Here is a 27,746-nt window from a genome sequence, read left to right on the forward strand (position 1 = left end):
CTCGGAACAGCCTCCCTGGGAGTCTGGAGCAGGCATGGAGTCCACAGTGAGGAAGAATGGGTGTGTCCTCCTGAAGAAGGGGTGAGGACATGCTGCTGGCCGCAGCGGTGGTGACTCTGGAACTGTCTCAGGTATGAGCACATGCTCTCCAGGCAGCCAGAATGAGGTCAGAGGCAAAGGACGAACACGGCTCATCCGGGGCAGGGAAGGCTTAGGTGCAGAGAGGATGGGCCCTTGCAGAAGGCCAACTGGGACGCATTCTGCACTTAAGGTGGAAATGAAGGCTCACCCAAGGTCACGAAGCTAGTGACAGGGCTGGATTCAATGAGGCCAGTCAGAGCCTGGGGCAGCACATTACCTCTAAAGAAGCTGCTTCTCACCAAGCCCAACAGGAACTCAGAATTCGAACCTACTTCTCAGAGTCAATCTACTACTGATTGGCATTGAAGAAATGCCAAGAGAATAAAGCCCACGGCAGGCGCTTACCTTAGGCTCCCCAGCAGCTCCCTCGGCTGGGTGCGCTTCCTGTGACATCCCGCTGCGCCCCCAACATGGCCCCATGAGGGATTTCACTGCCAGGCCCTGCCTCAGCCACAGCCTCACACTCTCCCTGACACCTTGGAGGGAGTGGGTAGCACTAGGGGATAAGGAGAGGGGCCAAATCATTCATCGCAGATCATTCATTCACTCAGCAAACACCTGCTAAGCACCTACTAAATGCTGGGCTTTGTGCTGGGTATGGGTGTGTATAACTGTAAGGCAGATTCACTTTCTGCCCTGTTGGGGAGGAGAAGCACCTTTCCAACCATCGGGCCCAATTCTCATCCTAGGGATGTGAAAACTGAGGCCTGGAGGGGGAAAGTGGCTTGCCCGAGGCCATGCGGCCAGGCAGTGGCAACTGAGGTACACTGCTCTTCAATCAGCCAATGTATAGCCATTGAGCCACACCCATGTCCCAGGTGTTGCTCTGGGCCCAGGGAGACGTGCATCAGTGGGCTTAGTAGTACAGGCTAGGGACGAGTGAAGGGTAGGAAGGAAGAATGTCCCCAGACTGGCAAGGGGTGGGGCAGGGCGTTTCAGTCTCAAAACTCCCCTGAAAACCAGAGGGAGGTCCTAGAACTCCACCCAAGAGGCTGGGCTTCTGGGGCCTAGAGCTGCCCTCCCCCACCCTAGAATGGGCTATAAAAGTCCCTTCCCAGCTACATCCAGAGAGGAGTAGGAGGAGGTGAGAGATCAGCTGGGGGTCTTCGAAGTGAGAGGGGAGCAGAAGACCCTCCTGTGCAGTCTGTGGGTGTCACTCACATCCTAGCTGGTGAAGTCTCACTGCAGAGATGCATCTGCTCCCAGCCCTGGCAGGGGTCCTGGCCACACTCGTCCTTGCCCAGCCCTGTGAGGGCACTGACCCAGGTAACAGCCTCCTAGATGGCCAAGGAGGAGGGAAGGGAAATGGAGGGGGAAGAACTTGGGTCTGGAGGGAGGGTCTTGTGGCTCCCAGAACCCTGAGCCTCCATCTCTTTGAACAGCCTCCCCTGGGGCAGTGGAGACCTCGGTCCTCCGGGACTGCATCACAGAGGCCAAGTTGCTGGTGGATGCTGCCTACAATTGGACCCAGGAGAGGTGGACTTGGGTCTGTGGGCTGCATGGGCCTGGGAGGATCAGTGAGAGGGGAGCTCCAGCCAAGGTGCCCACCACCCTGAGCAATCAATAGGCCCAGTCCCCAGGAGATCAGCCATCACCCATCATCTCACCCATCACCCACCTCTGGACCCCATGAACCTCTCCTGTTGGTAGAGCCTCCCTTCCATCCATCCTTCCGTCCCCGGGCCCTATCCTGACTGTCCCCCAGGACTGGGCCTCTGCTGGGTGGGTCTGGACCCCCTCTCCAGGCCTCACTCCTCCTCTCCTGGGCAGCATCAAACAGCGGCTTCGCAGCGGCTCAGCCAGCCCCATGGACCTCCTGTCCTACTTCAAGCAACCGGTGGCAGCCACCAGGACAGTTGTTCAGGCTGCAGATTATATGCATGTGGCCTTGGGGCTGCTGGAAGAGAAGTTACAACGCCAGCAGTCTGGACCCTTCAATGTCACTGGTACTCTGCTTCCACTGAGCCCCCTGGGCCTGCCCCAGCCTGGAGTGGAAGGAAGCCAGGAGAGGGAGGCAGGGTGCACAGGCTTGGGGTGCTGGGAGGAGAGAGGATAAAGAGATGGGAGGTACGAAGCCGGCAGCTCAGGCCTGCCCACTTGCCCTCCCCAAGATGCGCTAACAGAACCGCAGCTGCGGCTGCTGTCCGAGGCCAGTGGCTGTGCTCTCCAGGACCAGCCAGAGCGCTGCAGCCGCAAGTACCGCACCAAGTACCGCACCATCACCGGGCGATGCAACAACAGGTGCGCACGGGGCTGCACCTGCGGGGGGCCTCCCTTCCCGCACCCATCCTCTTCCTCCTTGCTGAGCCATCTCCAGGCCCTGCCCCTGCTAACCGTACCCCCTACCCCCCACCCCCCACTGCTGCAGGAAGAGACCCTGGCTAGGGGCCTCCAACCAGCCTCTGGCTCGCTGGCTGCCCGCCGAGTATGAGGATGGGCGGTCGCTCCCCTTCGGCTGGACCCCCGGCAGGAGGCGCAATGGCTTCCTCCTCCCTCTTGTGAGTCGGGGTTGAGGGTGTGGAGGTTGCTTGATCTCTTAAATTCGGGGAGTGAAACACAGCCCAGAGTCTGCCAGGCAGGGCTTGAGCCCAGGCCCTTCCACTGACCAGCACAGTGACTTGTGGCAAACAATACAGCTTTCTGAGACTTAGTTTCCTCATCTGTAAAATGGCACTAAAACCTATCTTGCAGGGCCTGTGTGAATATTAAAGTCCTTGGTATAAATAGCTATATAGGACATGCTCTATTCACGCTAACCGTTACGGTGTTGTAGGGCTTTTTCTGAGAAAATTAGTGTCAAAGTCTCTTGCTAAATATAAACAGCTCTCTATACTTTCATCTGGCTTTATCTATTGATCTATTTCACATTCATCAACTCATCAGTTTTCTGTTGATATATCAATGGAGCAGTCTATCATCTATCAACATCTATTAATTAATTTTCTTCTATCCGTCCTTCCACCCACTGACCTAGTACTCCCTCCATGTGTTATCTATCACCTGGCAGCCAGCTCATGCACCTGCGAGTCAGTGCTGTCATCTGGTTAGCTATCAGTCTATAAATTGATCTATCGATTTCACCTGCTTTCCCCTCTGGACGAGCCGGTGAGGTCTGAGGCGGTCCACCTGGCCCCTCTCCTTCTCTTTACCACTGGAATCCCAGAAACCGTCCTTCTGGGAGCGACAACAGGAGGTGCCTACGTCTCCAGGGACAAAAAGGGAAAGGGGTGTGGGGAGCAGAAGAGGAGAGGCTCTGGGTTCCAGCAGGGGAGCTGCTGCTCCCTGCGTCCTGGGTTGGCTGTAATACCTTGTGGTGTCAGGGAGCCCGTGGCTCATGCTGACGTTATTTCCCCACCAGGTCCGGGCTGTCTCCAACCAGATTGTGCGCTTCCCCAGTGACAGACTGGTCTCGGACCGCGGCCGGGCCCTCATGTTCATGCAGTGGGGCCAGTTCATTGACCATGACCTAGACTTCGCCCCGGAGTCCCCAGCCAGAGTGGCCTTCACTGCAGGGGTTGACTGTGAGAAGACCTGCGCCCAGGTGCCCCCCTGCTTTCCCATCAAGGTACCCTCAGCAATCTCCCATGCCCTTCTGTGGCCTCCTCCAAAGGCAAGGTGCTGGGGGTGGGGATTTGGAGGACTGAAGCACCATCCTTAAGGAGCTGTCTGTGGAGCTAGGGTATGAGATCAAGACACAAGAAACACAGCTGAGCAGAAACCCCATGCCATGTGTGTTTGAGAGGTGGGGGCAGAGCAACCTGCCAGGAGGCTCAGGTCAGGCTTCATGGAGTGGGAAAGTCTTGAGACAGGCCTTGACCCATGGGTCTGAATCCAACAGGGGAAGCCTGTGGGTCCTGCTTTTGGCAACCTAAGGGCCTCTTAGCTCTTGCTCTTCTCTCCTTCCCAGAGTGGTCCAAGGGCCCTGCGGCTCTTGCCAACTTCTTGGGTTTGGGCTGTGGGTGGGGTCCTAGCCTTCAGGCTAGAAGGCAAGGACAGTGCGGGGCACTAGGGGAGAAAAGATAGAGTCCAGGGAGCAGAGTCTCTGCTAGGGACATAGAGGTGACACACGTGCACACACCCTCACATACACACCTTAATAGGTGGGGCCACATTCATGAGGGGTGACATGTGAGGGCCTCTGGCTGGCCTCTCCCTGTTGCAACCTTATCTATTCCTCAATCCCTGGCTCAGGGGCACCTCATCTGGGGAGGCTTCTCAGATCACACCTTTAGCATACGACTTCTTTTCGCCCTCTTCTCTTCTCTTCTTCTCTGTTCTCCTCCCCTCCCTCCTTTCTTTTCCTCTTTCTTTCTTCCTTTCTCTCTTTCTTTCGTTCTTTATTATTAGTAGTAATTATTATTATTTTTTTTTGAGACAGAGTCTCACTCTGTTGCCCAGACTGGAGTGCAGTGGTGCAATCTCAGCTCACTGCAACCTCTGCTTCCTGGGTTCAAACAATTCTCATGCCTCAACCTCCCGAGTAGCTGGGATTACAAGCATGTGCCACACGGCTAATTTTTGTATTTTTAGTAGAGATGAGTTTTTGCCATGTTGACCAGGCTGGTCTCAAACTCCTGGCCTCATGTAATCCACTTGCCTCGGCCTCCCAAAGTGCTAGGGTTACAGGCGTGAGGCACCATGCCCAGCCCGCATATGGCTTTTCTATCAAGCACAGCAGATGCCACTCCAACCCAGCTTCTTAACTCTATGTGTGTGTGTGTGTGTGTCTTTTTCCACTGAACTGCCAGCTTCCTGCAAACTCTTCTGTGCTTTTTGACCTTCGTAGTCTCCAAAGCACCAAGCAAAAAAGGGACTTAGAAAAACTCTGTCGAACTGAACAGAATTAAAGAAGCACCTGCCCAAGAGTCATGAGAACTAAGTTCTAAACCCACCTCTCCTGCTAACTAGTTGTCACTTCCCCGCTCTGAGGCTGTTTTCCTTGCTGTAAAATGAGGATCTAGATTGTTTTAAAAGCCTCATTCATTCCTAACCTTCTGAGACTCTGTGAAACAAAATGCTAAGGACACTCAGACTGAAGGGGTGAGCAGCATGAGCCTGGGTGAGTCAAGGAGGGCTTCCTGGAGGAGGGGAGTTTTTAAGCAAGGTTTTGAGAGAGGTGGGACATGAGGGAGAGAAGTGAGTCTGCTATTGAGGGGGCCCCATGTCACTGACTCCTCTTCCACCTTAGATACCACCCAATGACCCCCGCATCAAGAACCAGCGTGACTGCATCCCCTTCTTCCGCTCGGCACCCTCATGCCCCCAAAACAAGAACAAAGTTCGCAACCAGATCAATGCGCTCACCTCCTTCGTGGACGCCAGCATGGTGTACGGCAGCGAGGTCTCCCTCGCGCTGCGGCTCCGAAACAAGACCAACTACCTGGGGCTGCTGGCCGTCAACCAGCGCTTCCAAGACAACGGCCGGGCCTTGCTGCCCTTCGACAACCTGCATGACGACCCCTGTCTCCTCACCAACCGCTCGGCGCGCATCCCCTGCTTCCTGGCAGGTCAGACTGGGAGGCAGGTGGTGTCTTCCGAGGAAACAGTCATCCCTGGGGTCAGGATTGGGAAGCCATGGTGGGAGGTGGTGAAGGTACGTAGTTTGGGACCTCAGTGTTAGGCACATCATAGGCACAGAGCTGTAGTCATCATAGAATCAGAATGTTGGAGTCCCTTTGCAAACTCCCTGTGTGTGGTCAGAGATCATTGCTTATCCATCTCCACTGAGAAGCCTCTCACCACCTATGTGGCACCCTGGCTCAGCCACAAGCAGCTCCAACTGTTAGAAAGGTCTCCTTAGCTGGGTGCGGTGGCTCACACCTGTCATCCCAGTATTTTGGGAGGCCGAGGCAGACAGATCACGAGGTCAAGGAATCGAGACCATCCTGGCCAACATGGTGAAACCCTGTCTCTACTTAAAAAAATACAAAAATTAGCTGGGCTAGTGGTACACACCTGTAGTCTCAGCTACTCGGTAGGCTGAGGCAGGAGAATCACTTGAACCAGGGAGCCGGAGGCTGCAATGAGCCAAGATTGTGCCACTGCACTCCATCCTGGCAACTGAATGAGACTCCATCTCAAAAAAAAAAAGTCTCCTTATTTTAATCAAATATTCACCTATTCCTCTTAAGTACGCTTCTGGAACCTCAGAAAAGACACTGTTTCTCTTTCACACAGCAGTACCTCAAAGGAACTGTTACTTCCATCTCCATTTTTTTTTTTTCTTCTCTGGGATAAATTTCCTTAGATCCTCCCTGTCCCCAACTGTTGCTAGACAGTTAATACCTTCTTCTGGAAGCACAATTTGAACTTTCCTCAGTGTCTTTTGTTCTGTGTACATAGTTACAATAATAATGGTAGTCATTTCTCATCAAGATATTTATTATTACTATTTTTAAGATGGAGTCTCCCTCTGTCACCCAGGCTGGAGTACAGTGGCATGATCTCAGCTCACTGCAACCTCCACCTCCTGGGCTCAAGTCATTTCCCTGCCTCAGCCTCCCAAGTAGCTGGGATAGCAGGTACCCACCACCACGTCCAGCTAATTTTTGTATTTTTAGTGGAGTGAGGGTTTCACCATGTTGGCCGGGCTGGTCTCGAACTTCTGACCTCAGGTGATTCACCTGCCTTGGGATCCCAAAGTGCTGGGATTACAGGTGTGAGCCACTGCACCCAACCTCATTAAGATATTTAAATCTGCCATCTCTAACTCTTGCAACAGCCCTGAAAGGAGAGAATTATTATTGTCCTCATTTTACAATAAGAAACAGACTCAGGGAAGGTGAATAATGCACCCAAGAGCACAGAGTTAGTTTCCAATGGCAGAGTCCATTGAGGAACAGAATCAGTGCAGGTCCCAGGTCTCTGCCCTGTCCACCCTATTCCACTGTTTTCCTCACAGGGAGTCGGCCCCAGCCCCTCTTTTGAAGGACTGTACATTTGTATGTCCTGGGAAGAGCAGCATGTGCCTTCAGGAGAGGTCTACTGAACAGTAGCCTAACTAGGACCTTGTGCAAAAGGGTTTAGTTAAAAGCAAGCAAATGATGGAATTTCCTTTCCTTCCCTGCCTGTAGTAGAAGGTCTATTCGTAAGAACGTTCTCTGCCTGACCTTCCCTCTCCTCCTCTTTCCCCGTGGCTCATGCGGGAGAGCAGTATGAGACCAAGTCCAAAGATGGGAAAGGGTACAACAGCCCTTGGTAGAGAACATGCAGGCAGATGCGGTTCATGGACAGGTGGGCTCACAGTCCCAAAGTCAAGGTGCCGTTGCTCATAGCTGGTCCAGGCTATGGATCTGGTTGTCTTGTAGAGTAGAATGAGTAGAATCCTTAGGCAAAGATGCCCCTGGCTGAAACCAGTGGCTGCCCTGTGCTTTCCCACCTAACCCAAACCTGCTAGGATCCCCCTGTCCTCCCCGTCCCTGCCTGTTGTGTTAGGGAGGAGGGTGGCGGTAAGGAGCCTCTGCATAGCTGAAGAGATAGAGGTCTAGCGAGGCCCAAGAGTGTGGCCCACCCCATCTCTCCGGTCTCCAGTCCTGCGTCTGCCCTGGCAGAAAGACATTTCTCTGGGAAAGGCTGCAATAAGTCTGAGTTTGGGGTTTTCAAGGTGACACCCGATCAACGGAAACCCCCAAACTGGCCGCCATGCACACCCTCTTTGTGCGAGAGCACAACCGACTGGCCACCGAGCTGAGACGCCTGAATCCCCGGTGGAGTGGAGACAAGCTATACAATGAGGCTCGGAAGATTGTGGGGGCCATGGTCCAGGTAAAGAACTCTGCGTCCCAGCATCCCCCCAGGTGACAAGCTTGGCAGGAGAAGCAGTCCTTAACACTTCCTTGGGGATGTGCCTAAAACCAGTTGGGTCTGGGCGACTGGAGGTGTGCCTGGATCTGACCTCTCCCCTGATTCTGCCTCTAACTCCCTGTGTGACCCTGTCCGTGTCACTCACCCTCTCTGGGCTTCGTATCTCCAACCACCAATGGGAAATTAATGTTGTCACATGATGACAATAAAGAATTAATATGTCAGAGCCACCCTTTGAAAAGGCCAGGATGTGGGTAAGTGGCCTCTGGGGAACGTTCCTCCTGTCTTCCCTTCCAGATCATCACCTACCGAGACTTTCTACCCCTGGTTCTGGGCAAGGCCCGGGCCAGGAGAACCCTGGGGCCCTACAGGGGGTACTCTTCCAAAGTGGACCCACGTGTGGCCAATGCCTTCACCCTGGCCTTCCGCTTTGGCCACACCATGCTCCAGCCCTTCATGTTCCGCTTGGACAGTCAGTACCGGGCCTCTGCGCCCAACTCACACATCCCGCTTAGCTCCACCTTCTTTGCCAGCTGGCGGATCGTGCACGAAGGTGACCAGGTTTTACAGGGGGCAAATGGGGGCGAGGGTGGGGAGCACACCCTCCCCTAGGTGGGCCAAGCTTACTGCCAGGAAGCTCGGCTGCTGCAGAGGCCACTGCTAATATCTCCCCAGGACAGTGGAAACAAGGCAGGTGCCAGCAAGACCCTCAGTCACAGGCCTCCCATCCTCTGTGGAATGAGAGGATTTTTTAAAGGGGTGGAGACTAATGTCAGATTGATGGGGAGCTCACCTTCCACTCCTTAAGAAGTGGGGTGACCCCTTTGTCTCCCAGCTCCAGCTACTTCATGTCCCTCCAGGCCTCTGTTTCCTGACAGATGTTACTGAACATACCTGACTGGCTTGTCCAGCTCTGGGCTAGCTTGGCATCATGTGAAAGATAACCCAGGTAGCTTCCCAGAGGCTGGTCTGATCTGTGCTGCTCATGTTCCCTGCCACCAGGTGGCATTGACCCCATCCTCCGGGGCCTCATGGCCACCCCTGCCAAGCTGAACCGTCAGGATGCCATGTTAGTGGATGAGCTCCGGGACCGACTATTTCGGCAAGTGAGGAGGATCGGGCTGGACCTGGCGGCTCTCAACATGCAGCGAAGCCGGGACCACGGCCTTCCAGGTGAGGGTGCTGTCCGCCTCTTCTCCCAGCTTTGCTCAGGCCAGGCTGCTCAGGGGGTTCTGGGAAGACCCCAGTACCTCCTTTCTGACTGGTGGTGCAGAGGCATGCAAGGCAAGGTCAATGTCCTAGAGCACCCCTGGAACACCGTTTGCTGTCCAGCTTTAGGTTCACCACAGGCCCAGAGCTGAAAAAGGGAGATTCAAACTTTCCAAGTAGAAAAAAGCAATAGGCTTAAAAGGCAGGGACAATCTTTTCCATTCCCAACACCCTGGCAAGTTCCAAGGAGGAAGGCCAAAATTCCAGAGCTACAGAAATGCTCCCTGCTCTAAATGGAGAAAGGCAAAGAGCCTTAGAGGCATGGAATAGGTGGAATAAAACTAAGGCTGCACTGGCTGTTTGGTGAAGGCACAAATGACTTTATCCCAGGAAAGAATAAAATGTAGGGTACTTTGTTGGTCACTTTCATGTATACTATTTTGTCTTCCCAATTACCTTGAGAAGTAATGATTACAGCCATTTTACAGATGAGGAAATACATCAGAGACAGCTAGTAATTTTCCCAAGGTCAGACAAATAGGAAGTAGTAAAATCTGAATTTAAATTTGTAATTTCTCCTTTCTTCCCCCGTTCAACCCCAGTAGGGGAAGGCTTTGGCCACTGCCTTGCTCCTCCCTCCTTCCCACCTCCTCCCTCCCTATCTAGACAGAACCTGAAGCCCCATCTGCCTCGGCTGATCCTGGCCATGTATGAAGCAGTGGTGGCACCTCCTTCAGCCCACCCCACTTCACACAGCGCCTGGCAGAGCACAGCAGGCACTCGAGAAACCTGAGCTGATTTCCTTCCTTAAATTTGGGCCCTTCAGCAGCTAAGGAGCTGTGTGCGCCCCCTGCTGGAGAGCTGAGATTGCTAGCCACACAAGTTTCCATTAGGTTTTGAAGGGAAGCTTAAACAAAGACACACAAAGAGAGGGCGGCTCAACAGCAAATGCAGGCATTTATTTCCAGCATAAAACCTACAGAGGTGGGGGACCAGCTTAATGCCAGAGCCCACTGCCGCTTACACAGGGGGGTACTCACAGGTATGGGCAGGAGGAGCCTGGGCCGTATGGCTTGCTGCCTGGCAGGATATTGATAAGATGTGTCTATGATCAGGCCATTTTTTCAGTGGGATGTGGTAAGAGATGTTCCTTGGACCTTTGCCTAGCAGAATATAATAGGAATGTTCCTTCAGTTGGGCTTTTGCCCCCTCAGGGCATGATAAGGATGTTTTTCTCATGGCCCAAATCCCTGTGGAGTGTTTCACTTTGACCAAGGTCTGGGAAATGGTCGGGGGCTTACAAAATGGTGCAGTTTGGACTAACATTCTTGCCTTCTACTTTGATATAAAAGGAAGAGCCGGAGAGCTGAGATCACTACCTATCCCCCCAATACCTGTGCCCTCCAGAAATATCATCCCGGCACTAGCTCATGCCGTCTCCTCTAATCCCTTCCCAAGTCCAACATCAAATTGGGAACTGGACAACCTGGGCTGTGCTCCACTTAACAGTAAAGCAACACTGCAGTCATGGTTGCTCAACTTTAGTAAACATGCCAGCTAGAGTTAACATACCATAAAAGCACCTCACAAAGGTGTTGTGAGGGTCCTGAGATATTCGCCCAACAGTGCTCAGTAATGGTAAAACACTGGTTTTCACGTGTTCCGCTGGGGGATGGTGTGTGTGAGTTGTAGTTCAATGGATGATGTTGGGCTGGTGTCCAGGACATGGCAAAGCTATCTGCTACCTTGATTGTCACACTCTCTGATGTGGCTTGGCCCTGGTGGGATCCTGGTAGCTGACAAATACGTACGGCTGGTCTTTGGAAGCTTCTGAAAACTTTTTAAAAACTACTTTATTGAGATTTACCATAAAATTAACCCATATGAAATAGACAATTCAATAATTTTAGTGTATTTAGAGTCATGCAGCCATCACCACGATCTAATATCACATCATTTCCATCATTCCCAAAGAAACCTTGTAAGGACAGTCAGCCCCTGTCCCCACCCCAGCCCTGATCACCTCCAGTATACTTTGTGTCTCTATAATGGCCTATGCAGGACCTCTCGTATCAACAGAATCATAGGGTGCCATCTTTTTCTGAGTAGATGAATTTTACTCATGCTCTCCATTTTTTGGTTTGTTCCTTCACTTATTCATCACTCATTCATTCATTCTAGAAACTCTCATGGAGAGTCTTTTATGTTCTGGGTATTGCCTCACTTGTGTCTAATGAATGCACTTGAGCCCAGTAATAATATCACTACGGATTTGTGGTTATGAGTTTTAGGTTAGAAAAGCTTTTTAGGTTAGGACACACTCCTCAGTCTGATGCACATTGAGCATGGTTATCCACGCACATTTTCAATCAGAGGAGATACTTGGTTTTTGGAAGGTTTAGGGCCTCTTCTGCCAGTAGAATCTTCTGGTTCTGCCCAACACTGACTGGCCACAGCTTCCTCCTAGAGGACTGGTGGAGAGCAGCAGAAGCTAACGGGAGGTCAGCATGACTGAAGCTGCTTCTCCCTGTTCCCCTGCAGGGTACAATGCTTGGAGGTGCTTTTGTGGGCTCTCCCAGCCCCGGAATTTGGCACAGCTTAGCCAGGTGCTGAAAAACCAGGACTTGGCAAGGAAGTTCCTGAATCTGTATGGGACACCTGACAACATTGACATCTGGATTGGGGCCATCGCGGAGCCTCTTTTGCCGGGGGCTCGAGTGGGGCCTCTTCTGGCTTGCCTGTTTGAGAACCAGTTCAGAAGAGCCCGAGCCGGAGACAGGTAAGTGACCCTATCATAAAAGACATCAGCACCAGAGGCAGAGCAGAAAATCACTCTAGCGTTTCAAGACTAAACATTGGAGAACACTGCTCTTTTTAGTGTCATTTCTTCTGAGTTCACAGGATCTGAATCAGGAGGCTCCTCTCTGGAAAGCTGGGTCAAAGAGAGAGAGACACTGACCCAGGCAAGGACCATATTGCCTGAGCTGGAGTCATCTTAAACCCAGGAGCTAGATTGGCAGCCTCACTGTTCTGGGTTGGTCCCAGAAAACAGGGGCAGAAAGGGCTAAATCTGGTTTCCCTCCAATAATTTTGTGATTAAAGACCTGACTCACTTGGAGTTGGTATTGCCTGAGTTCAAATTCAGCCCTGGCCACTTAAATTACTGTGCACTTAATACCGCACAATTTATTTGGCCACTAAATTTGTTTCATTTCTAAAATTCTAATCTTGCAGGAATTTTGTGAGAATTGGAATAATATATGTAAAGTACCTGGCACACAACAGGTGCTCCTCCCCAACCTTCACCCACATCTCTTGACCGCCTGGTAGGTTCTGGTGGCAGAAACGAGGTGTTTTCACCAAAAGACAGCGCAAGGCCCTGGGCCGAATTTCCTTGTCTCGAATTATATGTGACAATACTGGTATCACCACGGTTTCAAAGGACATCTTCAGAGCCAACATCTACCCCCGGGGCTTTGTGAGCTGCAGCCGTATCCCCAGGTTGAACCTGTCAGCCTGGCGAGGGAGATGAGACTTCTGCAGGTAAGGAGAGGCCGCCTCCAGCACCCTGGGCTGGGTCAAGCCGTCACAACCTTCCCTGGATAGATGGCTGAGTCCTCTTAGGTCTCTAAGCAGAGAAAACTGAACTTGTCACTAGGGACACAGTACTTTTTCCAAGTGGCTTCCCCATGTGCTAACTTCTGGGCTGACAGTCAATCCCAGGCCCAAGGACTTCGGGGGGAAATTAGTAGGCGTGTCCAACTATCCTCAGCTTGGTCACTAATACCTGAAAACAGCTCCATTTCTAAATGTCCAGTAAATTCCTCACTTATCCAATTCTGTTACTTCCACAGGAGTCCATCCCAAGCCTCCAACCTTTGGAGACAAAGGGAAGGGGAGGACCAAGAGGCTCCCTTCTCCCCGTGGAGCAACTGCAGCCTGCTGATGCTTCTGCTAGCTATAGCTCAGAGCTGGGTTCCCTGGCTAGGAGTGAGAGCTGGGGGCTCCTATCAGCAACGGACCTTCCCACCTTAGGAGCCTCTTAGGTATTAGGTTATGAATCAGTGCCATGTGCAAAGGCTTGGGAGCCAAGCCATGTGATCTTACAGCCCAGGCAAGAAGAGTCAGCTGGAGGGTTTACAGCACTTTCTACTGTTTCCTAGCCCTCCCTCCCCTTCCTCACCATGACTGAGAGACCATACAGTCCTAGCCTCCAGACACCCCACAATCCTCCTCTGAGCCTGAGGCTGGGCAGCATGCTCTGCTTCTACCAATAAAGCACTGCTAAGGGCAGGGGCTGCTGTTTCTGTGCTGGGCTAGGGAGGACGTGGCCCCAGTTCCATGCTTTGCTCCAGATGTTTAAGAGAAGTGCTGCTAACATGCAAGCTGGCACTACCATCTACGCCTCTCCTAGGGGCTGAATTAGGAGGGCCAAAGAAACACTGTGGGGTAGGGAAAGGCAGAAAAGGGGGAGGGAAGACATGGTAGGGGCCCTGACATTAAGAACACCCCAGCCACACCAGCAACCTGAACAGACAAACAGCCAACAGAACATCAGTCAAAATAAAAAGGGTCTATATTTATATATAACAGTAAAAGATAACACCCAGCTAGCAGAAAGGACTGGGCATTGCCTTCAGCCTTCACTTACTCAGAAATAAGTCATATCTCAGCCTCAGCAAGCTCCAAGCAGTGTAATGAGGCTGTTCTGGAAGGAGGAGGCTGAGACTCACAGGCTGGGGATTTAAGAACCTTCTCACCATCCAGCTTCCTTCTTTGGTCTTGGAAGAAGGAAGTCTCCATTTTTAAAGGCTGGAGAACAGGAAATCCCTGCATCTCCCCACTACTGTGAGACAAGCCAGAAAAGTGAGTCAAGGACAGACTTACTATGGGGTCACCCCAAACTAATTTCAGACCAAAATGCCTGCCTTGCTGTGATGCCTGTTCACAATGGCTGCAACATGACGGGGGCCACAGGGTCTCTGGCTTTATTTCCACAGAGCAGGGACAGGACCCCGCAGAAGGCTAGGCAGAGTGGCCAGCTGGGAATTTCCCAGTTCTTCTGGTTCTCAGCAGACCAACGTGGTCTCTAATCAGAAAGATGAAGAAGCAGGAGGGCACTGGCCTCCGATAGCTCTCATCTTGTCCATTTGCACTGTGGGCCAAGGCTGCCATGAACTAGGAGACCAAGGCTCCAGAGGTGCTCACTAGGTCCTGGGGGAGGCTTTCCCGGGCCTCCTGCATGCGGCGCCGGGCTCGACGGAAGGCCTCTGTAAGGAAAGGAGATATGATATTCAGCTGCCACAGTGCAGAGAGAAACAGGCCGGTGCTGGCCCGGGGTGGCCAGCCGGGGAAGGGGACATACCCAGCACATTGTAAATGGAACTCTGCTGGCTGAACCCTTCCAGACGGTCCAACACGCTCCGCATCCTTTTCCGAAGGGAACTCGATTCCATGAAGGCCCTGCAGGGAGCCCAGCCACATGGTTACGGCTGCTCTCCAGCCCTCAGGGGTAAAGTGCCCCAAGGCAGAGGCCCAGGTCACTCACCTGGACTGCTGCAGACAGTGCAAGCGGAAGGTGACAGTGCCTGTGGTCTCTGTGCGGAGTCCAAAGCGGCTCAGGCGTTCCCCCTGCGGCATGCCGTTGAGACAGCATCAGGTTTCTGCAGTCTCTCTAGATACCCCTGCACCATTCTGGCCTCCCTCCCATTCTTGATCCCATTCTTGGGATGCACAGTTCTGTTGGGGAAACCTTATTCCATCACCTAGACTCTATCACCTCAAGGCTAATACTGAGTTCCCCCAACTAAACCAGGGAACAGTCCAACCTCATTGGAGAAGTAGCAGTCTTACACGCTTACTCTGAGTCCTCTCCACATCTGATTATTGAGGCCCTCAGTGACAGGGGAAAGAAAGGGTCAGTTATTCTGATGGGGACCAGGGGAAATCTCTAAGTATACTATTTTCCAGAGCCCTCCTACGATAGCACTGTAGATATTGGAACATGGTTCAAACTGTGGTCATGAATTCCAGCTTAAGCCACAGGAAGGAAGGAGCTAAGTAATACTGAAGCAATGCGCAACTAAGGGGTCTTGACCCAGATCCCACCGCCTACAGAATAGAAAGGCAGGATCTTAAGTTCCCAGTATGAAGTCACTCCAAAGACAAAAGTCACCTTGAAGGATCCTGGTATCCGCACATAGGAGAGGTCCTCCAGTTCCAGAGAGCCGCCAATGAAAAACCTCCTCAGCTCAGCCACCGTGCCCAGTTCCACAGGTCTCCACGTAGAGACTGTCAGGGTGTGTGAGCCTGCATAGGGGAATAGGAGACGGGGGCCGGGTCCAGAACGGGCATGTGACCCCTCAGTGACTCCCCAGCAATGATACAGGCCTAGACTCAGCTAAAACACCTGATCTGGTGATCACCTGGCCTCTGGTGAAGGTTATCATGGTTACCCAGAGCACCTGTTTGGAAATCGATCAGGGAGAAATTCCAATCTCAGCTCTGCCAGCTATTACCTGCATGCCCAGGACAGGTTTCTTAACCTCTCTGGACCTCATTCTCCTCATCTAGTAAAATGGAAACACCACCCGCACCTTACAGAGTGGCTGGGAGAATTACATGAGAAGTATGGCACAGAGTCTGGCACACAGCAAAAGACGGATGCTTTTATTTCAAACCGAATGCTGATTCATTCAATACACACAGGCTCTGAGCCAATTTTGCCATACAGCTTCTCACCCTGAGTCCAATTAGAGGAGCACGAAGCACATGGAGAGACTGTCAGGAAGTCAGTGCCAAGGCCACATCACTTCTAATTCCCAATTATCCCCACCCCTCACCAGATGCATTTGAGTGTTAGTCTTGCTCTTAGGGCCTAGGGCATGTGGGCCACAAGAAGGGTGGGGACAAGCAGTTACCTGGAGTGGCAGGCAGCACCACAGCCCCATAGCCTTCTACACGGTACCTCTGCCAGAAGTCCAGTGAGAGGACCTCACAGTACAGCACAGGCCACTCCGGGAGCGCATCTGGGAGCAATGAGAAGTGGCCAGGTCATAGGCGGCCTTCACCAAGGTAGCACTGCTTGAGGGGAACCAAGGCCCAGATCAACCACTGAGCTACTCACCAGTGGATTCATCCTCATGGAGGAAGAAGGCTTCAAACGTGAATGGGTAGGAGAAGTAAGCCACCTTGTCCTATAAAAAAGAGTGTCATGGGGTGGGCAAGGCCTCCCTTGGAATTTGTTCTCCTTGTGGCCAATGACAAGGTTATCTTCACAAGGGAAAAAGAAAAATTATCACCCAGGTGGGAAATGGGAGTCTGAGAGGCAAAGGGACATCCAAATACAAGCTGCTGCCATCCTCAAAAAGGCAGACAGAGGACCTCCGGACCAGGTAGCTCTGCAGAACCCACACTCAAGTCACCCAACTCTGGAATCCTCCCCAGGTGCACAGCACTTGGCCTGATAAAGCTGCAAATGCCATCCCAGGAGCAGATGTCACTCCCTTCCAGATGCCTGCTCTTATTCTCCATACCATTCCTAGGGATTTGGTGGCACAGGTCTGTGTTACTCCTGAGAGCTGCTGGAATGCTGGGCTTGACCAGTCTGAAAGCCAAAGACCAGATATAGTAAGCTCACCTGGGAGGAAAGCAAGTAGTTGAGAAAAAGACAAAGTTTCTGTATTCATGTATTCACACAATCATTCATTTACCATTCACTGAGTGCCTGCTATGTGCTAGTATATCTTGGGGATATCTTGGTAACCAAATAGAAAAGATCGCCATCTCTCTTGGAGCTGACATCCTTGGCGAAGCAGGGAGACGGACAAAAAACAAGCAAACAAGAGACTACTGGGTAGCGATGAGTGCTATACTAAAAATAAAACGGGGAAGGGACTGAGTGACTGGGAGGCTCATTTGAACTGGGTGGTCAGTCCAATGAGCCTGTCTCAGAAGTGACACAGGCTGAGACCTAAACTCAGAAAGAACCAGCCGTGCTAAGATATGGCAGAAAGGGTTTCAGACAAAGGAAATGGCCCTTAAAAGGTGGTAATGAATCTGGCTGAGAAGAATGACTAGAATGTTGTCTGGAAGAGATAGGCAGGGGCCAGCTCATTCAGGCTATGGAGTTTCTGTTTTACTCTAAATGGGAAGGGAAGCTGTTGGGCTTCTCAGCTCAAAAGGGACACAACTTGTTTACATTTTTTAAGTCTCAATTTGGCTTTGGTGTCTGTGGCAAATAAACTGCAAATGGGAGCAAGGCAGGAAGCTGGAGGATAAGTCAGAAACCGAAAGCACTGGCCTAGGCCAGAGATGGTGGTGGCGGCTTGGAGTGGGGTGCTGGAGAGAACAGATAGGCTCACAACGGCTTTTGAAGAAAGAACAGACAGGAACTGTTGATAGACTGGCTGGCTGTAGGAAACTAGGGAAAGTGGGGTCAAGGATGTCCCCTAGGTTTTTGGCATCAGCAGCTCAGTAGATGACACTGCCATTGTTAGGATGGGGAAGACTAGGGAGGGGAGGTTTGAGGGAGGAGGAGAAATTAAGAGTTCTTTTTAGACAGAAATGACAAAGAAGTAACTGGATATGAGTCTAGAGTCCAGGGGAAAGGTTAAGGCTAGATGCAGAAACCCAGGAGTCTGAGAAATATGGATGGTATTTAAGCCATGGGATGGATGAGGTTGCCCAGGAAGACTGCAGACAGAGAGCAAGAGAAGGCCTTGGCTTAGCCATGGGTACTCTCACAGTTTAAGATCAACAGAAGGGAAGACATCACCCAAGGAGCCTGAGGGGCCACCAGCGAGACAGGAGAGAGAAGTGTGGAGCCAGAAGTCAGAAGTGTGTCGTGCAGCGCATTGGGCTCTGGCAAATACTTCAGGAAGGTCAAGAGAGGTGAAAGCAGGGAAGCCCACTGGGCTTGGCAAAGTGGATGTGATCTATGACCTTGGAAAGAATAGTAACGATTTCAGCAAAGGAGTGGGAAAGGAAGTCTGACCAAATGTCTGAATGGGTAGAAAAGGAGAGACTTAAGAATATTACTTACTAGTAGCTGGCAGTTCCACAAAGAAGTGAACGTAGAGATTGTCATACTCATAGCCTTGGGCTGAAACTAAGAGAGAAAACAGGAAGCGATTTTAGCTCATTTTTTTACCACGCTTAGCACCCAACCCAGTCCTGAGGGGCCTACACACCCTGAGAGCAACTCTTTTGAGGGCCAGGAACTCTCTGCGTTTCCAGGAAGGACATATCACTGTTTCCCAAGTACGGCAGACAGGCCTCTACCAGGGTGGAGGAGACTATTCACAGCTCCATCTACGCACGTGCTAAGCATCAAGAGGTCTATGTCTAGCAAGACACTTACCTACCTCTCCATTTACGAAGAGCCGGAGGGCACCTGGAACAGTCTAAAGTGAAGAGAAGTGGGAAAAGATCAGCAGGCCTGGAGGGTATCGGCACTTCTCCTCCAGCCCCATCTACAAATCTGCAGAATACACTGGGTGTCAGACCCTGGCTGTCACTACTCCCCACCCTGACACTTCTCCATAGATCTGTTTCCTTCATTCCTAAGATTCATAATGGAGGGAGAAAGTACATAATTTAAATGGCAGTGAGGACAATGCATTATGGGAAATTAGCCAAGCAACAGCAACCGCCCTATGGTGTGCAATGGGAAGCCAGAATGCCCTGCTCTTTTTAGATGGTCGAGGTCAAGAAACCAGGGAATTTTCTTTTTTAGTTATTTGTTTATCTGTCTTATCTAACTTTTAAATACTGAATGTCTGTTGCTTATGCAATATGAAAATAGTGAAGGTTAACTTTTTAGAGAAAGAGAGGGAGACCAGTAAGTAATCCCATTCTTGTTTCGGGTTCTAGAAATGGAACTCTAAATAGAATGAGAAAAGACAAAGAACAGCACCACAGAATAACTGACCTAAACCGCTTTTCTTTCTTTGTTTTTTTGAGACAGAGCCTTGATCTATTGTCCAGGATAGAATGCAAGTAGTGTGATCATAGCTCATTGCAAACTCAAATTTCCAGGCTCAAGCCATCCTCCTGCCTCAGCATCATGAGTAGCTGGGACTACAGGCATGCACCATCACATCTGGCTAATTTTTTTATTTTTGATTTTTGTATAGATGTGGTCTCACTATGTTGCCCAGGGTGGTCTCAAACTCCTGGCCTCAGATTACCCTTCCACCTCGGCCTTACAAAGTGCTGGGATTGTAGGCATGAGCCACTGCATCAGTCCTATATTTTTTAAGAGCCAAAATATGTGACAAACAGAAATGGCACCCCTGCCTCTCTATGGGGTATTTTGGAAAATTATCCACATGAAAGGTGAAGAAGACATTTTTCATCTTTATATTTATTTTCTAAATTAATTATAAAGTCATACATAAATACGTTATCACTGATAAACATTGAGAACTACCTAAGTTTAGGGACTCAAAAGCAAAAATCCCTAATATATCCCTCTCACCACCCACTACCCATCTACCACATTCTTTTTTTTTTTTTTGAGACAGAGTCTAACTTTGTCGCCAGGCACCAGGCTGGAGTGCAGTGGCACAATCTTGGCTCACTGCAACCTCCGCCTCCCGGGTTCAAGCAATTCTCCTGACTCAGCCTCCCGAGTAGCTGGGACTACAGGTGCGTGCCACCACGCCCAGCTAATTTTTGTATTTTTAGTAGAGACCGGGTTTCACCATGTTAGCCAGGATGGTCTCGATCTCTTGACCTCAACATCCGCCCACCTCAGCCTCCCAAAGTGCTGGAATTACAGGCTTGAGCCACCGCGCCCGGCCCCATCTACCACATTCTAATCCCACCCTCCTCAGAGAAAGCTACCAACAGCACATGTGTAGCCTTTCAGACCTTTTTCTAGGCATTAACAGTTCTAGATCAACATGCACTGTTTCAAAACACATAACGAGGACTCTGTGTGCTATTCTTTGACTTCCTTTTCATACCGTAGGGTATACTTCAAACCTCTAAGAGAGGTGTTATAACTCATCCACAGTCAGAATGCTCTGGCTAAACACAACTGCCAATGCTGCAGGAAGCCAAGCTACTTACCAGCTCAAAGTCAGTGCCTACGAGGCTGCTGAGATACTCCTTGTGCCGGCCATAAAGCTGAGGAAACAAACCAAACCAAAACTCAAGATGCAACCCAAGCTAGACCAAAGTTCAGCTCTGAACGGGGAGAAGAAGAAAAGCAATCACGGGAAAGGTCACCAAGAGCTGGAGGCCTAAGCACCTGACCCTCCGACATTTCACTGTGAAGCACAGAGGCTCTGGAGTCAGCTGGTCTGGGATGGAATCCTGACTCTCGTGCTGACAAGCTATATTAGCTCCTCAATCTCAGTTTCCCTGTTTACAAGGTGGTAAGAAAAAAAGTGTTTACCTCAAAGGGTTATTGTAAGGACTAAAGGAAATAAGATATGGTAAGTACGTAGCACAGAACATGGTAAATGCTCAAATAAATGGTTATTATTATTACTGTATGATCAGAAACTTCAGTCTGACATATCAGCAATGCTGCCTAAGTCAGAAGGGGCTATGAAGGGCAAGGCTTTTCCCAAGCAACTGCTGACATCTAGCTCAGACATGGTCTCAGCTCCAGGTACTGAGGCTCCTCCCTTTGATTCTCGGAATGAACTTGCGCTTACATCCTTGAACACTCGCCGTTCCCGCTCCTCCTCCTCCGGCTGTGCAAGGGGGGACACATTGTCGATCGTGTACTTCCACAGCTCCTGCTTCTCCCCCTCTGTCTCGATCCTGTAAGGTCAAAGCCACAGAAAGGAGGAACTCTGGTCATGAGAGATGCACCCTCCGGCTCCAGCCCAGGGATGAGCTAGCAGGGTCCATACACGTCACCTGAAGTATATGATGATAAACATGGCCGTAATGACGACTGGGAGAGGGAAACAACAGGGTAAAGCAGAGAGGGCACAGACTAGACTCAGAAAGTATAGGTTCTGGGCCCATTTCTGGCTTGAAGTCACCGTAAGGCATAACATTCCTCACACACAGTTCTCTCACCTGAAAAATGGACAAGTTGGTCCAGATAATTTCTAATTTACAGTTCTGTCATTTCCAAGACACAGAGATGAGGAACAGTCAGCCCAGAGGAAAAGCCTGGCTGAGTTCACCCCACTCTGTTCTGGTCAGATCCTATATTCAGCAGCACAGAGAATCACTGTCCCTTAATTGCACCACTGAAGTGAACCCTTTCAAATTGGCGCAGTTGCACATTTTCTGAGAACAGGGTCCCCAGTTTTCTAAGGGCCTATGACACAGAACAGAATATGAACCATTGCCTGGGAATGTCAAAGTGAGAACAAATGAAGGACTTTCTGACAGTCTAGTTGACTAGGGACAAGAAGCGCAACTAAGGGAAGGAAGGCCAGTCTCCATTACCCCTTTCTTCCTCTCCTTACCTGTAGGGTCCTTTGAGGCCCGTGAAGTCAGGCTTTACTGTGATCACACCATTGCTATCCACCTTCAGAGTACACAGGACGTGTTCATACTTCTTATAGCCAAGCCTAGAAATCAGGAAAACACCAAGGTCGAGGGTCACTGGTCTTCCAGGGAAAGAGGAAGAGCTACTGAGCCTACTTCAGGGGAGAAAACAGAGGCCATAGGGAGAACTGACATGGTAAAACTTTCTTCTAAGTACAACTAAGAAAAAAAGGAAGAAAAAGTCCCTCCCTCCCCCATAACCCAGGATGATGATAACAGGAAGAGGATAGCTGGTGAGAGGAGAAGAGGTTGAGGATCTGGGCTGGCAGTGGGAAGCTTCACTCACTTTTTACAGGGCCCCAGGTCTGCCATGATGTGCATCGTCTGAAGAGGGGTGTTAATGACATGGTTGTTCCTGACGAACTCCTCTGAGGGCTCCCAGGTGACAATGCGTGACTTGAGGATGCCGCCCTCCCTGGGAAACACCACAGAAAGGTCACTTCCCTGGCACATCCCGATGGAGCATACCCCAGCAGAGAGCAAAATACTTGACAAACAGAAATGACATCCCTTCCCTCTCTCTGAAGCACTTTGGGAAAATGTCCACATGAAGAGTGAGGAAGACATTTTATATTTATTTTTTAAATTAATTACAAAGTTAATACTTGAATACTACATATAACCACTGATAAAAATTCAAAACTACCTAATTTTGGGAAATAAAAAGTAAAAGCTTGCCCCCACCCCATGCCTGCACTCACATCCCTCGCCTGTCCTGCCGGCGCCGCCTGACGTTTGCCATTCGCTCCACCAAGAATGAAGGCACCTCGCTGGCTGCGGTGGTCATTCTCTGACAGTGCTGAGAAAAGCAAGTAGCCCTGTGTAAGCCATCTGGTCAGGGCCACAGGGGGCCAAGTACCTGAAGGGAAGTCTTCCTTCTGAAACCTCATCAGGGCTTGAACCCCACCTCCGCTGCCTCACAATTATATAGGCCAATGGAGGGCCAGTGGCCAAACAACCCAAAGATGACTTCTACCATGTCTTGGTTTGCCTTTGGATTTTAAAAATGAGTGATTTATGTGAATATTAAAATCGGTCTGCAGTCTCTGAGCACAAACCAACAAAAAGTTGGGTTGGTTTGCTTGGTAGATGTTGAAGTTAACAAGGTAGTTAGACAATGCCAAATGGGATACAAGTATTTTGTGGGAAATCCTCACATGGTAACTGAGCACCAACTGCATTTTTATTTGCTTTTCCAAAACAGACAACCCAAATTTTATTTAATTTATATTATTTTTTTAAAGACAGGGTCTCACCCAGGCTGCAGTACAGTGGTACTATCATAGCTTACTGCAACCTTGAACTCCTGGGCTCAGGTGATCCTCTTGCCTCAGCCTCCCAAGTAGCTGGGACTACAGGTGCATGCCACCGTGCCTGGCTAATTTTCAACCCAAACTTTATATGTTATCAATCCACAGCTCTACTAATGAAAGCATGACAATCTTTCCAGAACATTTGTTGAATACCTGTTCCTTGCAGAGACCTATAGAGTCATAGACAAAAATCAGAAAATATAGGCTCTACCCTCAAGAAGTTTAAAATCTTCCTGAGAAGACAGAAGCAACTGAAATGCAGTGACTAAAGAAAATGTAAAACGAGGTCGCAAGGGTATTTTTGTCATAGGCAAACTGAGGACATAAGCCATTTTCCATAGCTATACTGAATTACTCTTCAAGCCCATATACTCAGAGTTTGGGCTGAATCCCCTGATAAATTTTATCTGGATTGTTCTAGACTCTAGCACCTGTCTCATTTCATGATGGATGGAGGAAGTCAAGCCCAGTGGTCACTTCTCCTAGCATGCACTCTACAAGCATATAATCAGAGATAATGGCAGCTCCCCTAGGCCCTTCAGCAGGCAGAGAAGAGAGCAGCAGCCCCACCACCTATAGACTGTGCCCATGCTATTCCAGCCTGGCTGCCAGCAGCAGCAACTCACAGCAGTTTCTAGGTAGGCTACTGTCTCCCCTTACCAGGCTTCTGACGTAACACACAGAAACCCAGTGAGGCAAAAAAAAAAAAAAAAAAAACTAGTGGAAGCAAAGATGAAAGCTATGAGACCCTGGAAAGAACAATACCTCCTCCAAATTGGTGTATCTATCAGAGTCAGTGTAGGTAAAGATTCGTCGGTTCTTCTTGCCACCCGAATTCTCCAGCTTCAGGATCTCCTGACGGTACTGATAATCCAAAGGACTCTGACAGGCCGCTTCATTTTGGTACAGATCTACTTCAAACTGAGGTCACCAAAAGGAAACAGATGTGTACATCACTGTAATACGTCAAGCTTTTTCTCCTATAACTGTTTAATCAAATCAGTTCTACAGAGTTGATGCTATCTGACATATTTTCATAAAAACTAATGGATGGCAGGGGAGCCAAGAATATGAGAGTTAAAAGGAACCAGACTAATGGGTAGACTAATGGTCTAAACCAAGTCGCTATCACAGACGACATATAGTCGAGAGGTGAAAAGTGCCTCTTCCAGAATCATAAAACTGAGTAGTGGCAGTCCCTATGTCATACTGTCCCTTAAACTGTTACAATCTGTCTAGAAATCAGTTTGGCAATATGTATCCCCAGCCACGTGAAGGTACACCAGGTGGAATAGACAGAGCAGACAGAAGACACTGGCTCACCTGGCTAAAGAGCTTCTCCTGCCACCCAATCACAATCTCTTCCTCTTCGTCTTCCTCTGGGCGGTGTCCACCTCCAAAGACAACAGAGTGGGTCAAATGCTTGAGCCAGACCAGCACCACTTCTTGCTCTGTGGCTGATTATAACCAAAGTCCCTATTCTTGTATTTGCCACAAAAACCAGCTGGAGTTCAGCAACTTATTAAACACTCAATCTAGAGAAATGCTAGAGAGGCTGTATGAGCAGAAGCCAAGGTTAGGACCCAAGAAATCTTAATCACTGCTTTAATTTGAATAAAAGGAAATACGCTCTAGGAATTTTTTTTGTGGGTGGGATGGAGTCTCACTCTGTCACCCAGGCTGGAGTGCAGTGGCACTGTTTCGGTTCACTGCAATCTCCACCTCCTGGGTTCAAGCTATTCTCCTTCCTCAGCCTCCCAAGTAGCTGGGATTACAGGCACACTCCACCAACCTGGCTAATTTTTGTATTTTCAGTAGAGATGGGGTTTTGCCATGTTGGCCATACTGATCTCGAACTCATGACCCGCCTCAGTGATCCACCCGCCTTGGCCTTCCAAAGTGCTAGGATTACAGGCATGAGCCACTGCACCCAGCCTCCTCTGGGAAATGTTTAATCTAACTGGATATAAGAAACTGAAATTTAGATATAATCTGAATAGCCAGCGCTTCCTCAGTCCCAGATGTCTGCGTTTGCTAGAAAATAACCCTGGCATTTTTACCTTTACTATTTCTAAAGCCATACATGTAGAATCACAAACACTGAAATTTAGGAGGCCAAGTATCAGGAGAGGACAGTGAAGGCAAATAAATGATTTTTTTTAACAGAACCAAATCTGGCTGGGCACAGTTACTCATGCCTGTAATCCCAACATTTTGGGAGGCCAAAGTGGGAGGATCACTTGAGCCCAGGAGTTTGAGACCAGCATGGACAACACAGTAAGACCTCTCCTCTGCTAAAACTTTTAAAAAAATCAGCTGAGTGTGATGATATGAGCCTGTAGTCCCAGCTACTTGGGAGGCTGAGGCAGGAGGATGGCTTGAGCCTCAGAGACCAAGGTTATAGTGAGCTATGATCATACCACGGCACTCCAGCCTGAGCGACAGAATGAGATTCTGTTTCAAAACAAAACAAAACAAAACAAAAACCCAGATCTAATCTAATATACTCTTGGCTGGCTGAGTATGCCTTTTTCAGAGACACATGTTTCATAACCCATAAGCCCACACTCTTGCCCATGAACAGAAAGAGAAACAATAAAAGCAGACAGACTAGTGACCTAATACGAGCACTCTGTACTCTCCTCCTCAATCTTTTGGTGTCTCAGATAAGGAAAACCACAAGAACACAGTTGATGTTCATATGCACATCATATGCATATTTTTCAAGCAATCTCCAATTTCAAAGTTGTTTTTAGAAGTGTGTATATGTGTATTTAGAGTTTGGGGCACGGTTTCTCTTTTAAAAATGCCACAAATAGTATGGAAGCTGCCAGGCAAATCTATAACATATCATAAGTATAGTATTTATCTCACTATGTTTGGCCACAATTCTGATTAGTATCAGAATTAGTATTAGATGGCACATCACCACCGTAACACCCACTGGCAGTTGGCTGAGGCCTGAAAGTGGCCAAGTCTATGAGGTCCTTCCCCAGCTGGGCAGCAGGCTGATAATGAAGAAAGTGGCTTGATGTGATTCTTTGCAGGCGGACTCTGTCAAGAAAAGAGAAACCCAAAATATTCGTTACCAGACACGCAATCGCGAGATGAGGGAAAAGCAAGGTTGAGGGAAACAAAAGAGAGGAGGTGGGGTTGCCAAGGTGTGCTGGGTGCAGACAATGGAGAGGAGGTGGGTGGGGTGCGCGGTCCTATGGGGAAGGGTGAGGGTGAGAGGGTGTACTGGGGACACAGGGCTCTAAGAAACTAGGAGCGACAATGGACTTGCTTGGGTATGTAAGGGGTTCTTGGAGGCTGTGAGTGGATAGGGTTACGGATAGAGAAGGAAGTGGGGAGCCCGGAGAAGTGGCCGGGATTGTTAAGCAGAAGCGGGCGCCTCAGAACACCGAGTTCAGGGTGGAATGATCTAAAGGCATAAAAGCATGGGGCCTCGGGGCTGGGGCCGTGACTACCGGAGGCGCAAGTTGCGTACGGGGTCCCGGGAGCGATACACAGCCTCCCCGGTGTCAGTGCTCCAGACGGCCTCCGCCATGACAGCTGCGACGCGCTGCGACTGCGCCGGAAAGCGCGCCGCTCTTTTCCCCTGGTAACGAAGGCGCTGGATCCGGAGGCAGCGCAGGTGCTGCGCGCGCAACCCGCCGTTCGCTACGTGGCGCCATCATCGCAGTCGGCCACCCAGAGCAAGCGGAATCCAAGCCGAACGCCCTGGAGGGCTCCGGGGTCCTGCCGATCACCGCTTACGGTGTATGCGAAAAAAGCTCACCCAAAGCGGGACCTTTTGCGCTGTACAACTGAGGAAACTGGCACAGCCATCCGCCCACTTCAAATAGACAGATGCAGAAATGATGACGGGGACCAGGTGACCTGAGTCTTCGCCCTCTGTCTTTTCCACCATGCCACACTGCCTTCCACTGAATGCGTGAAAACTTTGGCCTGAAAGTCGATGGATGTGACTGTAAGAAATGCACCCGGTATTCCCGAAGGAGTCAGGGAAGGTGATTGCCCTTAGCCAGACAAGGAAATATGTTCTTGGAAGGGAAAAAAAGTGTCAGAAGATTAATTAGCCTTTGTGTTGATATTCACTGAGCAAAGAAATAAAGACAGGGAAGTCAACAGTAAGGAAGGAAAAGATGTTATTATTGAACTGGTTCTTGTGTGTATTGGTTCTGGATCATTAAGCCACTTTAAATACTACACTGGCTTCCTGAAAAGCCAAAAAAGTGACATTCATAAGTCATGCTTTGTTGGACTAGCAAAGGAAGGACGTGCCGTAACCTCACGTCTGGTGCCCCAGCACCTTGGGGATGTCAACATTTATCAGCCTTTCACATCTGTTTCTCCTCCAACAAAGTAAGCAATTGTCCTCCAATGAACTCGGGAATCTCATGCCAGTTTGATGATATGGCATTGGAAACCCTGGGTGCCATAGCCACTAGTTGTGTAACACCGACTCACCATAAATAGCACCATTTATTTAGGATCTAGTACAGCTTGAGCACTTTGTTTGCATTGTCCCAAACCCTTGTAGAAGCCTCTAAAGAAAGTATTGTATTCCCTTTAAGCGTGAAGTTCCTGAAGGCCAGGGTTTAAAGGACTCGCTAAGCTTGTAAGTGGTAAAAGTACAGATAAAACAAAAGACACCTTTCTAGCTCCTAAGAAATGGTCTCTCTAATGTTTTCTTTTAAAGTTGTGTGTAGGCAAATTGTGCCACATGCACAACAGCTGATAAAGTGGAGCCTG

General features: G+C 49.9%; 2 protein-coding genes across 3 annotated transcripts; one reads left to right on the forward strand and one right to left on the reverse strand.

Annotated features, from left to right (window-relative positions):
• On the forward strand, window positions 1-13,446 carry EPX (eosinophil peroxidase). Its single transcript, XM_017539731.2, has 14 exons — window positions 1-131; window positions 1,310-1,407; window positions 1,524-1,617; window positions 1,912-2,087; window positions 2,253-2,382; window positions 2,510-2,639; window positions 3,500-3,706; window positions 5,330-5,648; window positions 7,745-7,905; window positions 8,242-8,497; window positions 8,947-9,117; window positions 11,695-11,932; window positions 12,484-12,696; window positions 13,008-13,446. The coding sequence occupies exons 2-13, from the start codon at window positions 1,332-1,334 to the stop codon at window positions 12,683-12,685; spliced, it is 2,160 nt and encodes a 719-aa protein (XP_017395220.1). The 5' UTR covers window positions 1-131; window positions 1,310-1,331; the 3' UTR covers window positions 12,686-12,696; window positions 13,008-13,446.
• A 261-nt stretch (window positions 13,447-13,707) lies between these two features.
• Window positions 13,708-26,606, reverse strand: MKS1 (MKS transition zone complex subunit 1). 2 transcript variants are annotated; one of them, XM_017539732.2, is made up of 18 exons: window positions 26,459-26,605; window positions 25,933-26,042; window positions 24,312-24,382; window positions 23,754-23,909; window positions 22,377-22,474; window positions 21,962-22,090; window positions 21,594-21,698; window positions 20,823-20,931; window positions 20,230-20,286; window positions 18,515-18,557; window positions 18,197-18,262; window positions 16,689-16,759; window positions 16,280-16,349; window positions 16,074-16,181; window positions 15,329-15,462; window positions 14,702-14,784; window positions 14,519-14,616; window positions 13,708-14,423 (listed from the first exon to the last, which is right to left on the reverse strand). In XM_017539732.2, exons 1-18 carry the CDS (start codon window positions 26,536-26,538, stop codon window positions 14,332-14,334), a joined length of 1,680 nt encoding a protein of 559 aa, XP_017395221.1. In that variant the 5' UTR covers window positions 26,539-26,605; the 3' UTR covers window positions 13,708-14,331. The 2 variants fall into 2 exon arrangements, with proteins under 2 accessions (XP_017395221.1, XP_017395222.1); XM_017539733.2 differs by lacking the exon at window positions 14,702-14,784 and having other exon boundaries at window positions 14,519-14,658; window positions 26,459-26,606.
• Window positions 26,607-27,746: the final 1,140 nt, after the last annotated feature.

The sequence above is a fragment of the Cebus imitator genome, unplaced genomic scaffold (assembly GCF_001604975.1).
Source record: "Cebus imitator isolate Cc_AM_T3 unplaced genomic scaffold, Cebus_imitator-1.0 Scaffold121, whole genome shotgun sequence".
Taxonomy (NCBI): Eukaryota; Metazoa; Chordata; class Mammalia; order Primates; family Cebidae; genus Cebus; species Cebus imitator.

Coding starts and splice junctions, on each gene's coding strand:
- EPX (XM_017539731.2), top strand. CDS start 1,332: ATGCATCTGCTCCCAGCCCTGGCAGGGGTCCTGGCCACACTCGTCCTT. Junction 2,640..3,499: donor ATGGCTTCCTCCTCCCTCTT/GTGAGTCGGGGT, acceptor TTTCCCCACCAG/GTCCGGGCTGTCTCCAACCA. Junction 3,707..5,329: donor CCCCCTGCTTTCCCATCAAG/GTACCCTCAGCA, acceptor CTTCCACCTTAG/ATACCACCCAATGACCCCCG.
- MKS1 (XM_017539733.2), bottom strand. CDS start 26,538: ATGGCGGAGGCCGTCTGGAGCACTGACACCGGGGAGGCTGTGTATCGC. Junction 22,475..23,753: donor GATACACCAATTTGGAGGAG/GTATTGTTCTTT, acceptor TGCTTTTCTCAG/CACTGTCAGAGAATGACCAC. Junction 14,424..14,518: donor TTCCATTTACAATGTGCTGG/GTATGTCCCCTT, acceptor CTTTCCTTACAG/AGGCCTTCCGTCGAGCCCGG.